The sequence below is a fragment of the Setaria viridis genome, chromosome 8, assembly GCF_005286985.2.
Source record: "Setaria viridis chromosome 8, Setaria_viridis_v4.0, whole genome shotgun sequence".
In the NCBI taxonomy this organism is placed as follows: domain Eukaryota; kingdom Viridiplantae; phylum Streptophyta; class Magnoliopsida; order Poales; family Poaceae; genus Setaria; species Setaria viridis.
This window is the reverse complement of record NC_048270.2, coordinates 14,479,850-14,499,236: the sequence shown is the minus strand read 5'-3', so window position 1 is coordinate 14,499,236 and position 19,387 is coordinate 14,479,850. Positions and strand designations below refer to the sequence as shown.

Here is a 19,387-nt window from a genome sequence, read left to right as displayed (position 1 = left end):
AGCCCCCTCGCATACCTCATTCTCCCTGTACTCCCAAGCAATATTTTCCCCCACATTTACCTGTAGGGCGGAATGGTCATAATTTGACCAATTTCGCGGTACAGGATAATCATTTTCCTCATCATTCGACGAGTCCTCCTCCAGGGCACCATTGGCCTCCCCTCCTTCCATCTCCATCTGCTCTACTAACTCAGGAAATTCTTCCCCCTCATTAGCCTCTGCATTTGGTTCCACACGTAGTACTCTGCACATCTTCTTCCGCTTCAACTTTGTCTCCTCCAACTTGATCTTCAATATGAGTGCTAGGTCCACCCTTCATGAAAAATTGGACATACCATATGATTGGTAAACCTCTTCTCGTGAAACCATCTATGTAAGCTCGATACCTCGGAGTTCCTTCAAGCGGAACCAACTCCCAAAAGTTTATGTCCGGCCGTCTTTGCACTACAAATCTCACTGACACATCCGCTTGATCTCTGTCAACACCTAAGTCCCTACAGAGCCACTTGCATATGCCCCCCAAGTTCTCTCTCTTGCTCTTGGAACACACTTGCTAAAACAGGGGAATCCACTCAAATCTACCCCTTCTGGACCATATCTAATCTCCCCCGACCTATAGTATACTTGAATATTGACACTATCCGACATGCCTGGCAACATACATGAAACTGGCAGTCCAAATTATTCTCAGCACTAGACATAAATTAACTATAATAACGACCTCAATTGACAAACAACTATATAACACTAAACCGAGCTTACTAACTAACTTTATCATAGACATGCACCACAACAAATAAATCTAATAATGTTACCAAAAAACTATATTGTAATACCTAACCAAAAAATTATAATTTATTGCCTACATTTATTGCAGTGATTTACTAGAACAAACAAATTTAATATTATTATCGAAAAACTCTATTCGAATACCTACCAAATAAACATAATTTAATTACTCATTTATTTTAGCCATTTATCATAACAGCTAAATCTACTTTTTACTACATTTATTTGAATACTGACTCTAGTTTACTGGATATGCTAAATCAGATATACTAACTAATCTACTTTTTCCTATCTAAAAACAGCTAAAAGTTCCAAGTTTAAATCTACGTCCACTATTACTTCTAAATCTAGATATACTAATATTTCTAAATCTCAGATCCACTAATATTTCTAAATCTAGATCTAAACTAAACTAAACTACGAGATTAAAAAAAACATTACCTGCGATAGATGGCAGAAATTTCTTCCCCCTTCCACCTCCTCCTCCTTTCTTTCTTTCTTTTCTTCCCTCCTCCTCCTCTCCTCTCTCTGTTTTTTTTCCTTCCCTCCTTTTCTCTTTCTCTTCACTCTCCCTTCTCTGGCTTCTTCGGGCGCGCAGCGCGCACTGGTGCGGGGGGGGAGGGGAGGGGCGCGGGAGGGTTATGAAGGGGCGAGTGTCGCCGGCCCAGGCGGCGGAAGCCCGTTACCGCCGCCTCAGCCGGCGGTAAAGGAGTTACCGCCGCCCGCCTCGGCTCACGCGCCAGTAGTTACGCCGGCTGATGAACGTTGGTGGGAGCCTTTACCGCCGGCTGAGGCGGCGGTAACGGGCTTCCGCCGCCTGGGCCGGTGGCGTTAGACCATTTCTGCAATTTTTCCATCCGACTATATATTTTAAAAAATGAAAAAAAATATAAAAATAAAAAAAATTCGACCAGCTACGCTCGTGCCGATCCCATCGTCGGTCGTCGTCGCCTCCCTCGGCAGTCTCCTTGCTGGGCCCTGGGCCTGGAGGCACCCCGCGGGGATTCGCACAACTCCTTCCTCAACGACGTGCACGAGGGGCCCCTGTCCGTGAAGCGGAAGCGGTGGAGTCTGAGCTGCTTCGTGGCAGGCGGTAGCGCGATGAACCCCATGTACCCCGGCCATGGACCCAGGGGCTCGCATACAATCTCGCCGCCCGAGGATTTTACCCTGTCTTATCTGCCAGTGCAACTGCAGACATGGAGGATGAGATAGAGAGGGGGAGAAATTGGGTAAGGATCTGTGCCGTCCACTTTCTGCAGGACGTCTTCAGCTACAAATTCTTTGCTACACAGAGCTCCTTTATTCATTGTATTTGGATTCAATCTGGCTCCAGAAACGGTGAGATCCGCCTCAGGCATCTGACACTTTCTTCATCCGGATGGGATTTTGTGTTTGGCACTTCGATTTTCAAGGGATTGATGGTTTGGTGCGTGTTCTGCTTCTACTCGCCCACTCTGTTCGTAGTATAAAATACTGTAACCGTTAGTATTTTCATGTTTCGTAGAATACCGCAAAAGAATAACTCCAGACTCTGCCTCCGGGTAATCTCCTCCGTGATAAAGTAGAAGAAATCAAGAAGCAGAGGACGCAGGGAGCTGCAGGTAACAGCGTAGGATTCTAGTTACTCTTGTGTATGCTCTCATTTGCTGACGCAGATGGGTCTTTGGGCCAGCAGAAACATTCACAAATCACAAGGACATCAAGCTGCAAAGTACAACTATGGACCCAGAGTGCCTACCATTTTATTTATTACAACAGATTACAGACAACTTCTCTGAGGGGCGAAAACTTGGTACAGGAGCATATGGAGATGTTTACAAGGTAAGATTCGAGGGCATACTTGTTTTTTTATACACAAATTTACTAGGAATAGCTGTGAGCCTGTGACCAACAATGCAGCTGCGAGGTGAGCAAAGACTTTTAACTAGCACCCTTTGCTGCTGAACCAATAATGTGGCGACAAACAAAACAGAGACACTGCTTATAAACTTCTAATAGGTAGTGAAAACATAGGTCTCTTTCAACAGGGAATGATGCTAGGTGCTTAAGCAGGGAGTGAAGGAAAATGGAGAAGAGATTGCTGTCAAGAAACTTTGTTATTTCAATATAGAACTTGACGATAAGCAGTTTGAGCAAGAGTATAATAACCTTAAGACGCTTCAACATCCAAACATTGTTCGATTTGTTGGTTATTGCTATGAAACGCAGAACAGGCCCCATATGTTCAATGGAAAACAAGTTTTTGCTGGCGAGACATACCGGGCGCTCTGCTTTGAGTATCTGCACAATGGGAGCCTTCAAAATCATCTTTCTGGTACTGTACATTTTTAAGCATCAGAATCAAATATTTCATATTTCTATTTGATTGACAAACATTTGTCTGCCTCTGAAGATGAACTTGACTGGCACACACGGTACAAAATTATTAAGGGGACGAGTGAGGGTTTAAGATACATTCATGAGCAGACAGAACCTATTCTCCATTTGGACTTAAAACCTGGCAACATATTGCTAGGTAAAGACTTGGTCCCGAAGATTGCAGATTTTGGTTTGTCCAGAATTATTGGTAAAGAACTAACCACCATGATCACAGAAAGTGCTATAGAAACACGGTAAGTTTTTTAAGTTGAATGCCTCATGTAAACACATCCTTTTTCAAATCCACCAAAATGTGTCCATTACAAAATAATTCTATGTGCTACAATGCAGTGGTTACCAGCCACCAGAATTCGTCAAGGGAGATGTAATCTCAAAAGAGTTTGACATTTTTAGCTTGGGAGTTGTAATAATAAAGATAGTGACGGGACCTGAAGGCTACCCCAAATATGATGGCAAGCCTTCTGAAGACTTTGTTGATGAAGTGAGAGAGCTATTCCTCTTTATGAAGATCAATATCTAGTTATCTTTTGATTCATACAATGTCACATTTACATTTCTATAGTATCAGATAAGATTTACAGTATGATTTTTCATTAGTATCAGCTGAGCTTTACAGTCTGATTTCTCAGGTACAAGAAAAGTGGAGGAACATGTTGCAAGCAACATGGAGTTGTTCCTTACTAGAAGCATAATGTCAACAAGTTAAGATATGTATTCAGATAGCATATAACTGCTTGGAGGAAGATAGACACAAAAGGCCCAAGATAAAGAATATTATTGACAGGTTGAATGAACTCGAAACTGAGATCAGCAAGGTAATAAATATTATCATTTAATTTCAAGTGAAAAGGCCATTTGTACGGTGTAACATTTTTTGTGCTCTATTTATTTCAAATTTTTTTCAGTTCGTTAGAATTTTTTGTGTCAACAGTATTGATCTCTCTAGATATTATGAATGTATAATTGATTTAATCTTGTATCCAAGGAACATGGTTCTAATTATGCAAACATGTTACTATTCAATAGTTAGGTCTCGTATATTCATTTTGCCCTTCAATAGAATCCATATTTACTAATTACTATGCACTTGTATTATTGCTTGCGTTTAGTTATGTGTTCATAGTTCTCACTATAAGTGAAACTTTCGTATTCTGAAAATCAAACAATGGAAATTATTAGTTGATTATATAATAGTACAAAATATCAGGTTCTCCACCGTTAGTGTGAAACTTGTTTCTGTTCCTTAGTTACAGGGCTGTCAGAGCATGGTCCTCAACCAGCTCAATGTTAAACCACTCCACCTTCACTTCCCCTCAGAGCCAAACAAGTCGATGGTCTCGTGCTCACTGCATCTAACCAACTACACAGATGACCGTGTTGCCTTTAGGCTCCAGATTGAAAATTTGGAGGAGTACTTCTTGGGGCCACTCTGTGGTGTTGTGACTCCAAGGTCCTGCTACACCCTTGCTGTGACAATGCGGCACAAGCTTAAGCTGCTACCTGAGTTTTTCAAACTCGAGAGTGCTATTGGAGGCTCTGAGGAGCTAACGGATTTCTCATCATACACGGCTGTGGGAGAACATGATCAATTCTTTACGAAAGCTAAGCAGGAGGGCCGTGAGGTGCAACAGGTGAAACTGGAAACTGCTTATGTACATACTGAGGTGAGTTCCCTTGATGAAGAACATATATATTTCAAACTGGAGCTAATTACATTTTTTTATTTTGGAAATAGCAAAGTACATGAGCTCTTTTATTAGAGCTATCGCAAAGGTACAAGGGGTATGAAGGTATCAGTGATAATATTTTGTAGGTAAGAATATGATACCTTTTCGAAAGGAAAAATTTCCTAGTACCTTCCAAGCACGGTAAAAATTGTTCACAGGCAAAATTTCCTAGTACCATCCAAGGATGGTAAAAAAAAATGTTCACAGGCCATTTGGTTCGAAAAGCCCAAAAAACTGAGTGCGATACGTGATGAGACTGGCACACACCTGAAAAGACCTTGTTTTTCTCAGAAATACTTTGAACTTTGCCTTTTTTTCCCTGAGAGTCAACGAGGGCTGAGAAAGCGCACCTGAATTTATTTCTTCAAAACGGTGATCTAGAGATGGGGTAGGGAGCCAGAAAAGATTACAATCACAGAAAACACACATACCAAATGGAACAGAACAACGCATCAAAGGAAAAAAAAGAAGATAGTAGGGACGATCAATTCTTGTTCCTTAGACCAGAACTCTGCTCGATTGTTGGGTTGAGTAAATGCATAACCACCATGTTTGGCAGCATTGCACCAAGGAACAACCAAGTGCGCATTGGCACGGAGACACCGTCTTCACAAACAGGCACCAAGCACGCAGGGAGACCAATTTATGGCAAGAGAGGGTGGCGATGGGCAACGATTAACCTTGATAATAAAGTCCTGCTAATATTAACACTGTGTAGGCAATCTCAGTTTGTGAAAATTCTAACATTAATTTTGTTTATGCATATGCTCCGGTTGTTCCTGAGTAAAATTTAAGTCTCATTTTCATGCTCACTACTTTCTCTCAGCAACTTGACTTACCTTGGCAGATGGCATCTGGTGGTGACTTCCAGCTCAGATACCACGACCTCCAGCTGGGATCTGTGGTAGGAGATATACTCTTATATTTATCATATATATCTTGCTTCCCCTGACTTTAATTGCTGTTTCGCTGGATCAGATCATTCCCCGCCAGTATCCTGGTGCTAATCCTGTGGATGTGCATCCAACGGAGCCATGGTAATAGCCTAATTGGAGACATGCATTAATATATTTCCTTTTAATAATGAAATTTCTGACCAAGGTTTGCTCTGAGTTGTGCTGACGACATGCATGCATTAATCTTAACATAGAAAGATGCAACTGAGTAAATTAGATGCAACTAATCTTAACATAGCGTCTTTTAATTTACTAAATATAAAAAGAATATAACCGGGCAATTTGTGGGTTACTTGGATTGGGACTATATCTGTGAATCCCTTTTATTCAGCTTTAAGAAGTTTGGACACATTTCAACATTCCATGGGAATTTATATGTATCGGGAGGGATTGAGATTGAAATTAGTTCACTTTTCACTCCTAACCACATAGATTAATTGGGAGGGAATGGCTTTGTTAAACAAGCATTAAGAAATTTAATATCTCCTAACATCCATGGTAGGGGATTAACCGAACAACCCATAAAAATAGTTATGTTAATAAAATTTAGAACCAATGAGAATGAGGGTACATCCTTTTGGGACCCATGATAATTGCATATTTCTTTGTTGTGAAAGCAACTACAACAGAACTGATATGGTCGGCACATAACATATTTGTTTTTGTGTAATGCAGGTTTCTTATTAAAATCAGTCGATTTGTTCACATATGGAACTACGAAACACAGGCAAGTCACAATTCATGTTAATATGCATATATTGAACACGTCGACGTAGGGTATGTATGGGGCTATGTGGTAAGCCAACACTGTAGCAATGAATCAAATAACTGCCAAAAAAGTTGGCATGTTGAGTTTCTCTTAGAAATCTGGCGTCACGTCCTTCACTTAATCACAATCAAAGAAAAATTGATTGATATTGGATTCTTTTCCATCACAAAAGGCACAACTCTCAAGTTCTCTGATACCACCTTTTCAAATGGTTGTATTTTACCATGAGTTATCATGTAATGATATTTTTACAAGGTTATCTTCAACATCTAGTGATATTGTCATTAAATTTTGAAAACACACAATTTTCAACCACATAAAAGATTTGCACATGCTTCTTAGTTATTACCTAATTGAAACATGCTTATGTATTTATACATATAGTAAGATATACCATGTCAAAGAGAGATCACCAGGCATTTACCTTTCCGATCGACTCAACTGCTATATTTAGGTTCTTTCCTCGTACAAAGCCATGCTAATAGATTAATCATTCGAACTGCAGTTCAGGATGCAAAATTTATTGCACGAGAACAGTGGTTTGTGGCTGGGAATCGTCATGGTTTCATTCATGTGTTCAGTTATAATACAAAGGAGGAAACCAAAAGTTTTAAAGCTCATGACTTCAGTGTCATTTGTTTGGACATCTATCCAACTATGCCATACATGTCAGCAGGCCATGACCATCTGATTAAGCTGTGGAACTGGGGGAAAGACTGGAAATGTGTTGGGAAAATTGATGTGCAGATACAGTCAGCAGGCCATGACAATCTGATCAATCTTATGCGCCAAGTCAAGTTTAACCCAAAGGATGCCAATAATTTTGCTTGTGCTTACATAGATGGATTCTTACAGGTACAGTAAAGGATATGGCTTTACCCTGCATTAGGAAATACTCCCACTGTTCTTAAATATGTGACATTGAGGACTCGCTAATGAACTAATTAGCTTGTCCTAAATGTCATTTAAGAATGGAGGGAGTACTCAATATAGTTTTGTTAACTCACATATATCTATGGATGCTTGGAAAAGTACAGATTCGGAATATTGGTTCTTCAAGTAGTGCACCTCCATTTTTTTTTGAAGAAACAGGAGGGTGACCCCTACTGATTATATAAAATAGATAAAACAAGTACAAAGCGACAATCAAAGCAAGAAAGAAAAAAGGGGGCAAAAAACTAAAACAAGGAAAGGAGGGGAAGAGAGAATAGGATCCACCAGAAGGTTACAAAGCGTCAACCCATTCTAACATCAGGGGCTGCAAAAGGGGCCTAGCCCTATGAAGAGCTACCTGACGAAACTCTGAAACAAATTTCCTTGTGACGTCTCTGATCGTCGGAGCCACGTTATTGAAAGTCCAATCATTTCTGGTTGTCCAGATACTCCAAGACATGAGATTTATGATTTCCATAGAGAAGGGTAGATGTAGCTATCTTCGAATATTAATGAAGATGGAGAAGGCCGATCTGGTGGAGGGGTAAGAGATACCAATCGAGCGCCAACAGGCCTTGGTAAAGTTGCATCGCAAGAAGAGATGTGTTGCCGTCTCACGTTTTTGTAGGATGCACATCTCACAAGCTGTGGATTCCAAAACCATGGACCTCCTGCTGAGGACATCTTTGGTGTTGACTCTGTCTTTTATAAGTAGCCAAAAGAAGACTTTGTGTTTGCTTTGACATTTTGATCTCCATAGCCAGCTGTGGATCGGGTGAGCTCCTCTTTCTCCAATAAGGGTTTTGTATGTCTTAGAAGCTGAGAAGATAGGATTACCCCAGCTGTAAACCCATATGTCTTGAGGCTGTGAATTGTCTATCTGATGTAAGATTCCTTGTAATTGTGTGAACTGGCCATGTGCCTCTACTGACAAAGGTAGATGCACTGTATCCAACAAAGAGCCTTGCAAAACCTCCTTGAGCGTGATTCTTTCGTCTTTTGCAAAGGAAGCTAGCTGTGGGAGATCACGAGATAGGAGATGATTGTTCCACGTATCCTTCTAGAACAAAACTGTACTACCATCAGAGATTCTAGCAGAAGCTATCCCCTTGTATAAAGCGATGAGTTTCACTATGTCTCGCCACCAGAAGGAGCCTTTCCTACGTCCTCCAGGGAGGTTACCATGCTGATAATAGCTTCCCCAGAGAAGATGTACCCAGGGAGCATCCACTTTGGAATAAAATTTATGCAGGAATTTGAGCAGGAGGGCTTCATTTTGAGTCTGGATGTTGATGACCCCCAAACCCCCTTGTTTCTTGGGCAGACACACCAAAGGCCAAGCCGCTTTAGATGGTTTCCTAGATGTCAAGTCCGAACCTCGCCAAAGGCAGTGCTTTCTAAATTTATCAATCTGGACGATAACCCCTTTTGGAAGCTTGAAGGTAGCCATATGAAACATTACCGTTGATGTTAAGACTGAATTGACAAGCTGTAATTTTCCTCCTTGAGATAGCATAGCAGAAATACCACCTAACTTCCTTTCTACCTTCTTAATAACTAGAAGAAAATCCTCAATCTTTGGTTTGGTCGTTCCCAGGGGTAAGCCAAGATAGGTAAAGGGGAGGGAACCAGCTTGACAATTGAGCAAGTTAGCAAGGTCCTGCAGGATTTCTGGACTCGTGTTTATGGGGACCATAACTGTTTTGGCAAAGTTGACCTTCAGGCCAGTGGATTCAGCAAACATGTATAGGATGGATTTTAAGTGTAGAAGTTGACTCTGATCTGCTTCCATGATTAACAGGGTGTCATCTGCATATTGAATGACTGGAAAGTCCGTGCCCGCCCCATTTTCAATGGGCAATCGAATCCTGCCTTCCTCTTTGGCTTTGTTGAGGATGGACTGCAGAAGGTCTGCCGCTAACATAAAGAGGAGCAGTGAAAGAGGATCACCCTGCCTGACTCCCCTTTTGCAATGGAAAACTTTCCCCGGTACCCCATTCAGAATTACCGAAGAGGTTCCTGAGGTAAGAATACTTTCAATCCATTTGATCCATCTGTTTCCAAAGCCCTTATGCTTTAGGATTTCCAGTATTGCCCGATGCTCGATTTTGTCAAAGGCCTTTTCAAAATCCAATTTAAGAATGACTAGATCCTTCCTAGAGGCTTTACAAATGTGTAAGAACTCAAAGGCCCAGGCCAAGCAATCCTGGATGCTTCTGGTCCTAATGAAACCATATTGATTTTTATGTACTAGCCTTGGGATGACCTTCTAAATTCTCTCAGCTAGAATTTTTGTGATAAGCTTGATTGATGAGTTAAGGAGAGAAATTGACCTGAAGTCCCCCACCTCCAAAGGACAGTCTTTTTTTGGGATGAGAGTGATATATGAAGAGTTGATACTCCTTACACATACTTCCCCATCATAGAAAGCATCACAAAGGGAGTAGAAATCAGGAGCTATCAGATGCCAGCATTTCTTTATAAATTCACCATTAAAACCATTTGGACCAGGGGATTTGTTGGCAGGTAAATCCTTAATAACACTATCAATTTCTTGTCTTGAAAAGGGTACTTCTAACAGATCCAGGTGATCTGAAGGGATTAGAAGAGATTGGAGATCGAAGTACATATGAGTGAAATTGCTTCTGCCCATTCTATCTCTGAAGGCTTCCCACAGTAAGGTAGCTTTGGCGTGGTGATCCTTAATTTGCTGACCGGATTGATCTTGTAGACAGGTAATATGATTGAGTTTGTTTCTGATAGAGGCTCTTGCATGAAAGAAGTGAGTGCTTTCATCTCCCAGTTTAACCCAATTGATAGAGCTTCTCTGCTTCCAATAAATCTTCTGTTGTTGTAAAAGAGAGGTCAAATGTGATGAAATTACATCCCTAAAATTCCACTCATCCAGAGATAGATCTCTGAATTCTTCCATGACATCAAGGAAGATAAGCACATCTTTTGTGTTTTGAATAGTTTTAGCTAAACTTTGCAGATCTGATTTCCAAGCTCTTAGCTCCTTTCTTAGGTTCTTGAACTTAGCTCCAATGATCCTAGCCTTGTCACTATAAGGGGATCATAGTTCCATCCCCTTTGCAAAAGTGCTGGGAATTGCTCATGATTCAACCAATAGTTTTCAAACCTGAACAATTGAGGTACTGGAATGTGATTTGAAGCTGAAATAACACATGGGTTATGATCCGATGAATTTCTAGAGAGGATAGATGCACTAGTATTGGGGAATTTGGATATCCAGGATGAGGAAGAAAAAAACCAGTCTAATCTCTCCAGAAGGGGACTAACTTGTTTGTTGGTCCAGGTGTATTTCCCTCCTTTTAACTGAATTTCGTTTAGACTTAAACGGCTGATGGCATCATTGAAGAGAAACATATCTTGAAGGTTACCCCCTAGCTTGTTTCTATTTTCCAGCCTTCTCAAAAGATTAAAGTCACCCACAACTAGCCAACATTCCTCATCAGGCATGTCAATTCGTTTGAACCACCTTAAAAAATCAGCTTTCCCTTCTGGGGTACAGGGAGCGTAGATGTTTGTTATAATCCAGGAATCCCCAGAGAGTTTGCATTGGAACTCGATGGACTGAGCAAACCTGTTCTGAAAGAGAGGTTCACCTCTGAGCTTATCATTGTTCCAAAAGACCAATAAGCCACCTGAATTCCCAATTGACGGAACAAAATCATACTGCTTGAAATTTGAGCAGCAGAAATTCCTCAGATAGGCTTCAGAAAAAGAGTCTCTTTTGGTTTCTTGTAAGCAAATAATATCAGCCTTAGATACAGCAATTTTGCTTCTGATGGCATTCCATCTAGTCACCGAATTGATGCCCCTCACATTCCAAGACAGAATATTCCAAGATCTTTAAGCAATCATTTAAACGAAGGGATGAGCTAGCTGAGCCTTTATGCCTAGCATCGTGAGGCATAGGAGGCAAGAAACAAAAGGGGAATAAAAGGCACCACTGATGAACAAAAGACTGCAGCACATAGAGCCCAACATCTTCCAGAGAACATAACCGACCACAATTAAGATGGGCCATAAGAGGTTTAGGGGATGACATAACAAAGTTCATCATCGAGTCACTAAACAAACAGGTCCAAAGAGAAAACCTCAGAAACCAACAAAAGACAAAAAACATGTCAGCAGCTTCAGGTCTCCTTATGCACCGGTGGAGCTGTTGGACGGAACTTCTGACAGGACCTCCTTCCCCTTGCTGAGGGCTTCAGAACTTCTTCTGGCCATCGTCCTCCCTATGGGCTTCTGAGATCCAGAGTTGAGAGACAGATTTCCCGGGTAAATCTTGGTTCTGTCGAGCGCACAAACCTTGGAACCTAAGCTCTGGATGACTTCAGCGCTGATTGTAGGTGGGCAAGCATTGCAGGCTAAGCAGGTATTGTCCTGGCAAGAAGATCTGCGGAATCCTTTGTTCTTAGCTTTGATGCGGTCACTCCTTCTGACCGAAGATTCACACTCTGGTGCGGCTTTTGTCCCCAATCGAATTCTGGCTCTTTTGTGTGACCTTGCTACCTTCAATTCAGCTTCAGCTGCCTTGCTGAATCCAGGGGTCGAAGTTCCCACCTCTTCCTGGGAGAGCGAGCAGATGAAGGGGCTAGAGCTTGGATATTTCAGAGGTATAGCAAAGGCCATCATAGCTGTTGAATTGGAGCACGAGAGCAGAAATTCCCAGGTCTTGGAGGCCAGAAACTGCTTAGCCCAATCGAAGTGTTCTGGAGACATGAGCATGTTGATGAAGAAGGCAGCCCAATCAGAGGGTATCTGGGTCACCTGCTCAGGACATCCAACACGAGAGAAGTGTTGGGCCCAAAGTCTGAAAATATTGGGGTTCTGACCAGGCCTTTGTTTTTCCATATTAAAATCCTTGGGTGTGGAGAGACAGTCTGGTAAAAGTGAAGACATTCTGTCCGTGATATTCTTGGGCAGGTGGTTAAGGTGCACCTGCTGATCTTGAGTAAGGACCATGTTTATGTTGAGATTAACAAACATATGACCCTCCTGGGCCACATTCTGACCAAGAACTACATCCTCTTGAATAGGAGCCTGCAGCCCAAGGACAACTTCCTGGGCAACCTAGTTCCCTTCCTGAGCCCCCAACTGGACCATGTTTTCATGTTGAGCCCCCAACTGCTGTGCATGAAAATCCAAAGGATGACCCACTTGGGGGGGTGGTGCAATGGGATCCAGCACTATAGCTTGAGGTAATCCCTCATTGAAGACCACCAAAGGCAGCAGTGGGGCATCCAAGTCAGGAGATGGAGAAGCCTGGAGCGGTGGAGACAGGTGGAGGTGAAGATCCAGTTCCACTTGCTGCTCCTCTTCCTGGTGAATTGCCTGAGCTTCCTCCAAGAGAATATCCAACATAGCTTCGTCATCTAATTCTTCTTCGTCACCTATTTCCTCCATGAAATCATCTTCCTGCATGTTCTGGTTGTCCTGTGGGTTGTCGTTCAGATTAGGAATACCCCCATCCTGTTGAATGGCCGGGTTCTGAAAATCACCAAGCTCATTTGGTGGAGCTTGGGGCTAGATGCCTGGAAACACAAAGTTGTCATCTGGCCCACCTGGGGGTATGTCTTCATCCTGCAGAAATCCCCCCAACAAATTCTGCTGTAAAATTTCACATTGAACCGTGAACGAGACTCCTTCAAAATCATCTCCTTCAGATAGGATAAGGTAATGCGGTATATCAATGAGCTCCGTCACTCTTGCTTTTATAATTATTCTTGCCAGCACATTATCCTTTTGCCAGAGGATCATCCTGCCGAAAGATCGGATGGCATCTTCAATCTCATGGACTGAGCAACTATCCAGAGGGAACCCTATGAGCATTAACCAACATTCTCTGTTAAAAGTAACCCTCCTAGCATTAGCTGCTCTGTTGTGCTGTACAAACGAGAAAGCGAACCCATTGCGAAAATGAGGGCTTTGAGTAATTAAGGCATCTTTGTCTGACGGTCGACCCATCCGAACATAAGCTTGCCCCCTTCCAAAAGGACACCGCTGTATATCTAGAACCTCTAGCCCCAAATCATGTTCCAAGAACTGTAAGATGACATTGCGCAGAGGACCAAAGAGGATCTCACCAGGGGGAAGATTTATCACAGTGACAATAGCCAGATTCTCATTTCTTGGAGTCGCCCTGGGGAAGATGACCCTAGCAAACTGCTGGCGGCCTTGAACTATGACCCTATTGAACCCAGCTAGCATCATCGGCTGAGGGTCTATGTTGAGAAAAGCCATGGGTGCTGGGGGGAGAGGTGGAGGGTGGCAGGTGGCGAGGTTCACTGGGGTTGGGGAGAACTGTCGCAAAGAGGGGGGACCCAACGAAGACGAAGGGGTCAGAGCAGGAGCGACGGTTGCGATGCTGGATAGGGGAGCAGGAGGTTGGGCAGATGAGTTGGGCCGCTGGCCTGAAGATGGGCCGGCCTTGAACCAGGTGAGATGGCAATTAGAGGGCCAATCTCCAGCTGAGAGACATGGGGAAAAGGCGCAGCCGAAAGAGTCGCCACAACGCTTAATGAAGCCTTGAAGATCGTGGTAAGGTTTGCAGTCATTACGGGTGTGGCCCTTCTTTTTACAGTGCCAGCAATAGATACGGCTTACGTAGGAGGATCTTTGGTGGTTGGGAGATAGACATCGGGAACATATGAGATCTCTATTTCCATCTACATCAGAGCTAGAGATCCTAGAAGCTGATGGCCCACGGGCTACGACCGGCCTATTATCCAGCAACCTTGACTGATTTGAATTTGGGAAGACCAGACGTTGGAACACTGAAGGTCTGACTTTCTTAGAAGCCAAAAAAGAGGATCGATCAGAGTTCAAAGAGGCGCCACCAAGAGAGGCCGAGTTGTGATGAATTGATCGACATCCGAGGGGAACCAAATTGGCACCCGAGAGAGGAGTAACATTATCCAAATTCATCTTAACAGCATCCACATAAGACCGAGAAAAACCCGAAGAACGGTAGGCTTTTGGTGCCAAAGAAGGTGAACTATCATCATGAAAAACCTTAGCTGCTTGAGAGGAGCTTCCATAATATCGATGCCCAGAGAGGGCTTGATTCATCTTGCCATAACTGACCGAATTTTTGAACTCAACATTCCAGAGATTATCCGATTTCAATATTGACTTATCAGAGATAAGAGAAACTGCTTTTCCTTTTCTGGGGCGCACAAGCTCCCAGCGATAAGCAGGTCCAGAATCTTTCTTGGCAAAGGAGTATGCTTGCGCTAATCCGGAGGAATTGTTGAAGAAAAACCCAACATGAAAACCATCACAAGATAAATCCTTGAGGTCCAGACAAAGAAAGCCAACATGTTTAGAGGACACATGAAACTTGAAAACTTGATGACCTAGATGAGAAACATGAAAACCAGAAGCAGGCCCGCCAAGGATCGCTTGGAGGCAAAGGCTCACAGAAGTCGGAGTCAATCTGAAATTGTTCCTGCTGAACGCTATCACCAGAGAAAAACCTTGATGCTAAACAGACGGGGGTTGGACCACTTGGGATCCAAGCAGATCTCTCACCTTGGCAGCAAAGGTAAAACCATGACTCTGGACAAACTTGAAAGAGGCCATGGGATCTAACCCAAGAAGAACCAAGAGAAGGGAGAAAGAACACCAGCCAAAAAGGGGGGGTCGATCGCCAGGGATGGTGAGAAACCATAAGCCGGGCGATCGTCTCCGGGGAAGTGGACGTCGGGACCGAAGTGGTCACCGACGGGGAGCTCTTAGTGCACCTCCATTGTTTGAGAATGAATCAGTGGAGTGTTTCGATTACATGACTCGTGGTGATCAGGTATACTTGATCATTGTTTCTTTGGACAATAAAGCAAGGGTTAGACATCTTTACTACAGAATACCGTAGCACTTTACAAAAAATTGCAGTAACATATTTCCTTTTGGCGAGTTAGATTTGGGATTTCGAGAGCAGGAAATGTGTTCAGATATTCGAAGGACACACAGACTGTGTTTGCATTGTCCGCTCCCATCCTGATCATCCTATACTAATTATGGGTTTAAATGATGGGACAACTAGTCTTTGGAACTCCATTACCTTCAGGCAAGCTCCTGTGATCTCACTAGACATGACCACCAGTATCTTAGAATTATTGAATTTTCAGATGTATTTGGAAGAAACTTATTTTTTTCAGTTCTATGTGATTCGTTGCTAATTTTGTTTTGAGAACTTTGTTCAACATTTTATCTACAACTAGGTATTATTATCTAGATCTAGGGTGCTAATGTAAATATACTCGTATAAATATGTATTCTGTACACATATATTAAGGCCTCAAGATGTTAGATATTATGTTCCCTAATTTCCTCGAACCAACAGATATCGTTCAAACATAACATTATCTTATTTATTTTTTAGACTGGAGGGCATACTAAACTTTGGGCTCGGAATGGTTAGTGCCATAGCATGTTTGAAGGGTACAGGAAGGTACTTAATCAAGTCCTGATTTTCATCCTAATAATTCCCAGAAACCGCTGCTAGTACAAATCAGAAGAGACCTGAATGGAAATACCTATTTTGACAATGTTGAAATAAGCATTTTGTTCTTTACCGTCTTACATTGATATCGGACTTGGCCTTGCCCAATCTGTCTTCTGTCTAAATTAATGTCATCAAGCGGTCACGACTCAATAATGTCTGTCCTGATTATATCTAACAGATGAATTCCAGTTTCTTCTGGAATTACTGGAAACAGCACACTAAATGGATTTACAATGCAAACCAAACTTTGTTTTGCAGTTCCTTTTTCTAAGACTTGTATAATAATATGTTGAAATGGTGTAGGATTGTCATCGGGCATGATGATAGAATAGCTTTGACAGAAATTTACCACGAACATTCTGAAGCAAGCTTGTGAAAAGACCATATGAGCAACAGATAATGAAGTTCAAACTTCTGATTTCAGGACAGGCTGGAGATGAGACAGACAATGGTAGTGCACGCCACTTGATAAAATTCTGGATGAGTTCCAAATTTGGGGTTCGGTGCCTATCTGTGCTTCTACCCAATGCCGGGTTTATGTTATTGAATTCATATTTGAAGTAAAGGAAAGAGTAAATTGCACCCACCATACAACAACTCGTCAGGTGGGTGCAGATTGATTCAACAACTTGTAAAATGCTCAGTCTAATATAATAACTTGATAGGTGGATGCTGATTGGTCCAACAACTTTTGCAGATTGAGCCAACAACTTGTAAAATGCTCAGTCTAATACAATAACTTGACAGGTAGGTGCAGATTGATCCAACAACTTGTAAATATTCAATTTAGTGCCACAACTTGATAAATTGGTGTATTCGCAAGAGAAATATTATAAGGAAAAAGTGTATTTTCATCCCTCAAGTATTGTAAAAGTGTGACATTCATCCCTCATGTTTAGTTAGTTAAGGGGTTGATGTTCACCAAATGAAACATGAGGGATGAATATTACACTTTTGCAATATTTGAGGGATGAAAAAACACTTTTTTATATGATAACAAGCAACAACTTGTCACGTGGGTGCAGATTGATCCAACAATTTGTAAAATGCTTAATTTAGTACAATAATTTAACAGGTGGGTGCATGTTGGTCCAACAACTTATAAAATACTTGATTTACAATAATAACTTCGCAATTTGGTGCACTTACAGTCCAAATGTTACAATGATAACGTGTTAAGCAAAATAGATGAACATGCGAATTTTCTTTTAGTCAATAATTCTTTATTTTATTTAATAAAAGTTGTTGATCATGATCAGTCTATTCCTTCTTAACTTATTTGTTTATTAGTAAAAATTAAATAATATTTTAGAATTAGGCCATTGGCATTACCGAAAGACTAAAGTACAAAATAGGGATCTTGAGACCATAGGTTTTTTTCTGCACTTCTTCTTATGTATTCAACATTTGTATACAAGCATGTTTGTCACTATTCATTTAGGTCATTTTTCCTTTCTAAACAAGTACATGAGGTTCTTTTGTGTAGCTGAAAAATGCATATAATAAAACATGTAGAAAACAGTCAGGTGAACTTATCAATATTGAATATGGAATTAAATAGTCCTAATCAAGATTAAATCATTGTATAAAAACAATTAATATAAAGACATAATATTAATTTTCTAAATACTAAAGGTTCTATCTTGGCCAAACACGTTACCATTGCGAAGTGAATATCAATGGTCAAATAATGCTCAATAATTTGTTCAGATGCGAATATATACCTGACCAACTATTAGCAAAAATGTTGCTTGTTATAATATTCATATTGCAGATGCACTAATTTATCAAGTTGTTGTACTAAATTGAATATTTTACAAGTTGTTGGACCAATCCGCACCTAGTTGTCGCATTTTACAAGTAGTTGGATCAATCCACACCCATTGTCAAGTTATTGTATTAGACCGAGCATGTTACATGTTGTTGGACTAATCTGGACCCACCTAATAAGTTGCTAAAGGAAATATTAGCACCATCTATAATAATAACAAGGAGACCATTTGGTTCAGTAGTTTAGTACTGCTGTCCATTCGGTTCAGTAGTTTAGTACCGCTGTGTTCAGTAGTATGTGAGTTCACTCATTTGCGCAGGTAGCTGGCCTATTCAGCAATTCTGCATTATGTGCCTGCCCAAACACACTTACCGATGAAATATAGAAAGAGAAGATTACTTAGCGACTACTACAACCTGTCAGATAAGGAAAATACTCCAAAGTCATCCAGTACCTCCAATAATGGTTCTTTCAATCCAATTATAAATATGAATCTTAATCATTCTACGAGGGTGTGGCATGTTATGTTTTGGAATGTGAGAGCTATCAATTTAGATAAAAAATAGAATTCTATTAGAGATAAAATTATTGAAAGCCAGTGTGCTATCATCTGCCTCCAGGAAACTAAAAGGGAGCACTTAGACATTCTTTTCATCAGAAAGTTCTACCCTCCTACCTTTGATAAATTTGAATACCTCCCTTCTCAAGGAACTTCTGGAGGTATTGCAGTCATTTGGAAGTCAAGTCTGTTCAATGGCCAAATGGTTTTTACAAATGAATATGCTATATCTATAAAATTTTCTTCAACCATCTCAAACAACGAATGGATCCTCACAAATGTATATGGATCATGTACTTACGAGGGAAAAAGGGACTTCACCCAGTGGCTAAAAAACATTCAGATGCCAGACGATATTGATTGGCTGTTACTCGGGGATTTCAACTTATTAAGAGATCCTACTAATAGAAATAAACTAGAAGGGAATTACTCAGAAATGTTAATGTTTAATGAAGCAATCAGCGTCCTAGGCCTAGTTGAAGTTCCTTTAAAGTCAAAACAATTTACTTGGACAAACAAGCAACAAGCACCCTTACTTGAGAGGTTAGACTGGTTCTTTACCTCCACTTCCTGGTCCTTTTCCTATCCCATTACCTCAGCATTTCCACTGGTAATGGAAACATCCGACCACTCGCCCTATGTTATTACCATTGGAATAGACATCCCCAAAGGAAAAGTATTCAGATTTGAAAATTATTAGCTACAACATGAACATTTTATGGATATTGTTGCCCATGGCTGGGCAATTCTGGTTCAGACTGCAGATAAAGCTAAAGTTATTACTGAAAAGTGTAAAAATCTAAGGAGAGTCTTAAGGTTCTAGCAGGGCCAACTCTCTAGCTTAAACACAGAGATTTCCAATGTGAAATTGATTTTGTCCTTTATAGAATTGATAGAGGAAAGCATAGACTTATTGTTAATAGAATGGAATTTCAAGGAAATTTTACAGCATAAACTCCAAACACTTT

The 19,387-nt window shown here is 41.2% G+C and overlaps 1 protein-coding gene across 7 annotated transcripts; it reads left to right on the top strand.

The window, feature by feature from the left end:
• The first annotated feature begins 1,770 nt into the window (after positions 1–1,770).
• LOC117866740 (vesicle-associated protein 3-1-like) lies at positions 1,771–6,949 on the top strand. 7 transcript variants are annotated; one of them, XR_011899091.1, is made up of 12 exons: positions 1,771–2,021; positions 2,126–2,218; positions 2,297–2,393; positions 2,468–3,106; positions 3,185–3,404; positions 3,502–3,652; positions 3,801–3,986; positions 4,419–4,835; positions 4,907–4,984; positions 5,746–5,802; positions 5,877–5,935; positions 6,530–6,949. XR_011899091.1 is itself a non-coding variant. In XM_072295800.1 (12 exons), the coding sequence occupies exons 9-12, from the start codon at positions 4,437–4,439 to the stop codon at positions 6,600–6,602; spliced, it is 588 nt and encodes a 195-aa protein (XP_072151901.1). In that variant the 5' UTR covers positions 1,771–2,021; positions 2,126–2,218; positions 2,297–2,393; positions 2,468–2,613; positions 2,820–3,106; positions 3,185–3,404; positions 3,502–3,652; positions 3,801–3,986; positions 4,419–4,436; the 3' UTR covers positions 6,603–6,949. The 7 variants fall into 5 exon arrangements, 4 of the variants coding, with proteins under 4 accessions (XP_072151901.1, XP_072151903.1, XP_072151900.1 ...); XM_072295800.1 differs by lacking the exon at positions 4,907–4,984 and having other exon boundaries at positions 2,468–2,613; positions 2,820–3,106; XR_011899092.1 differs by lacking the exon at positions 4,907–4,984 and having other exon boundaries at positions 4,540–4,835.
• The last annotated feature ends 12,438 nt before the right edge of the window (positions 6,950–19,387 follow it).

What these genes read in the sequence shown, in the direction of transcription:
- LOC117866740 (XM_072295800.1), top strand. Translation starts at nt 4,437, where the DNA reads ATGGTCCTCAACCAGCTCAATGTTAAACCACTCCACCTTCACTTCCCC. An exon ending in CTGCTTATGTACATACTGAG is followed by an intron (nt 4,836 to 5,745) that starts GTGAGTTCCCTT and finishes TTACCTTGGCAG; the next exon opens with ATGGCATCTGGTGGTGACTT. An exon ending in ACCTCCAGCTGGGATCTGTG is followed by an intron (nt 5,803 to 5,876) that starts GTAGGAGATATA and finishes TCGCTGGATCAG; the next exon opens with ATCATTCCCCGCCAGTATCC.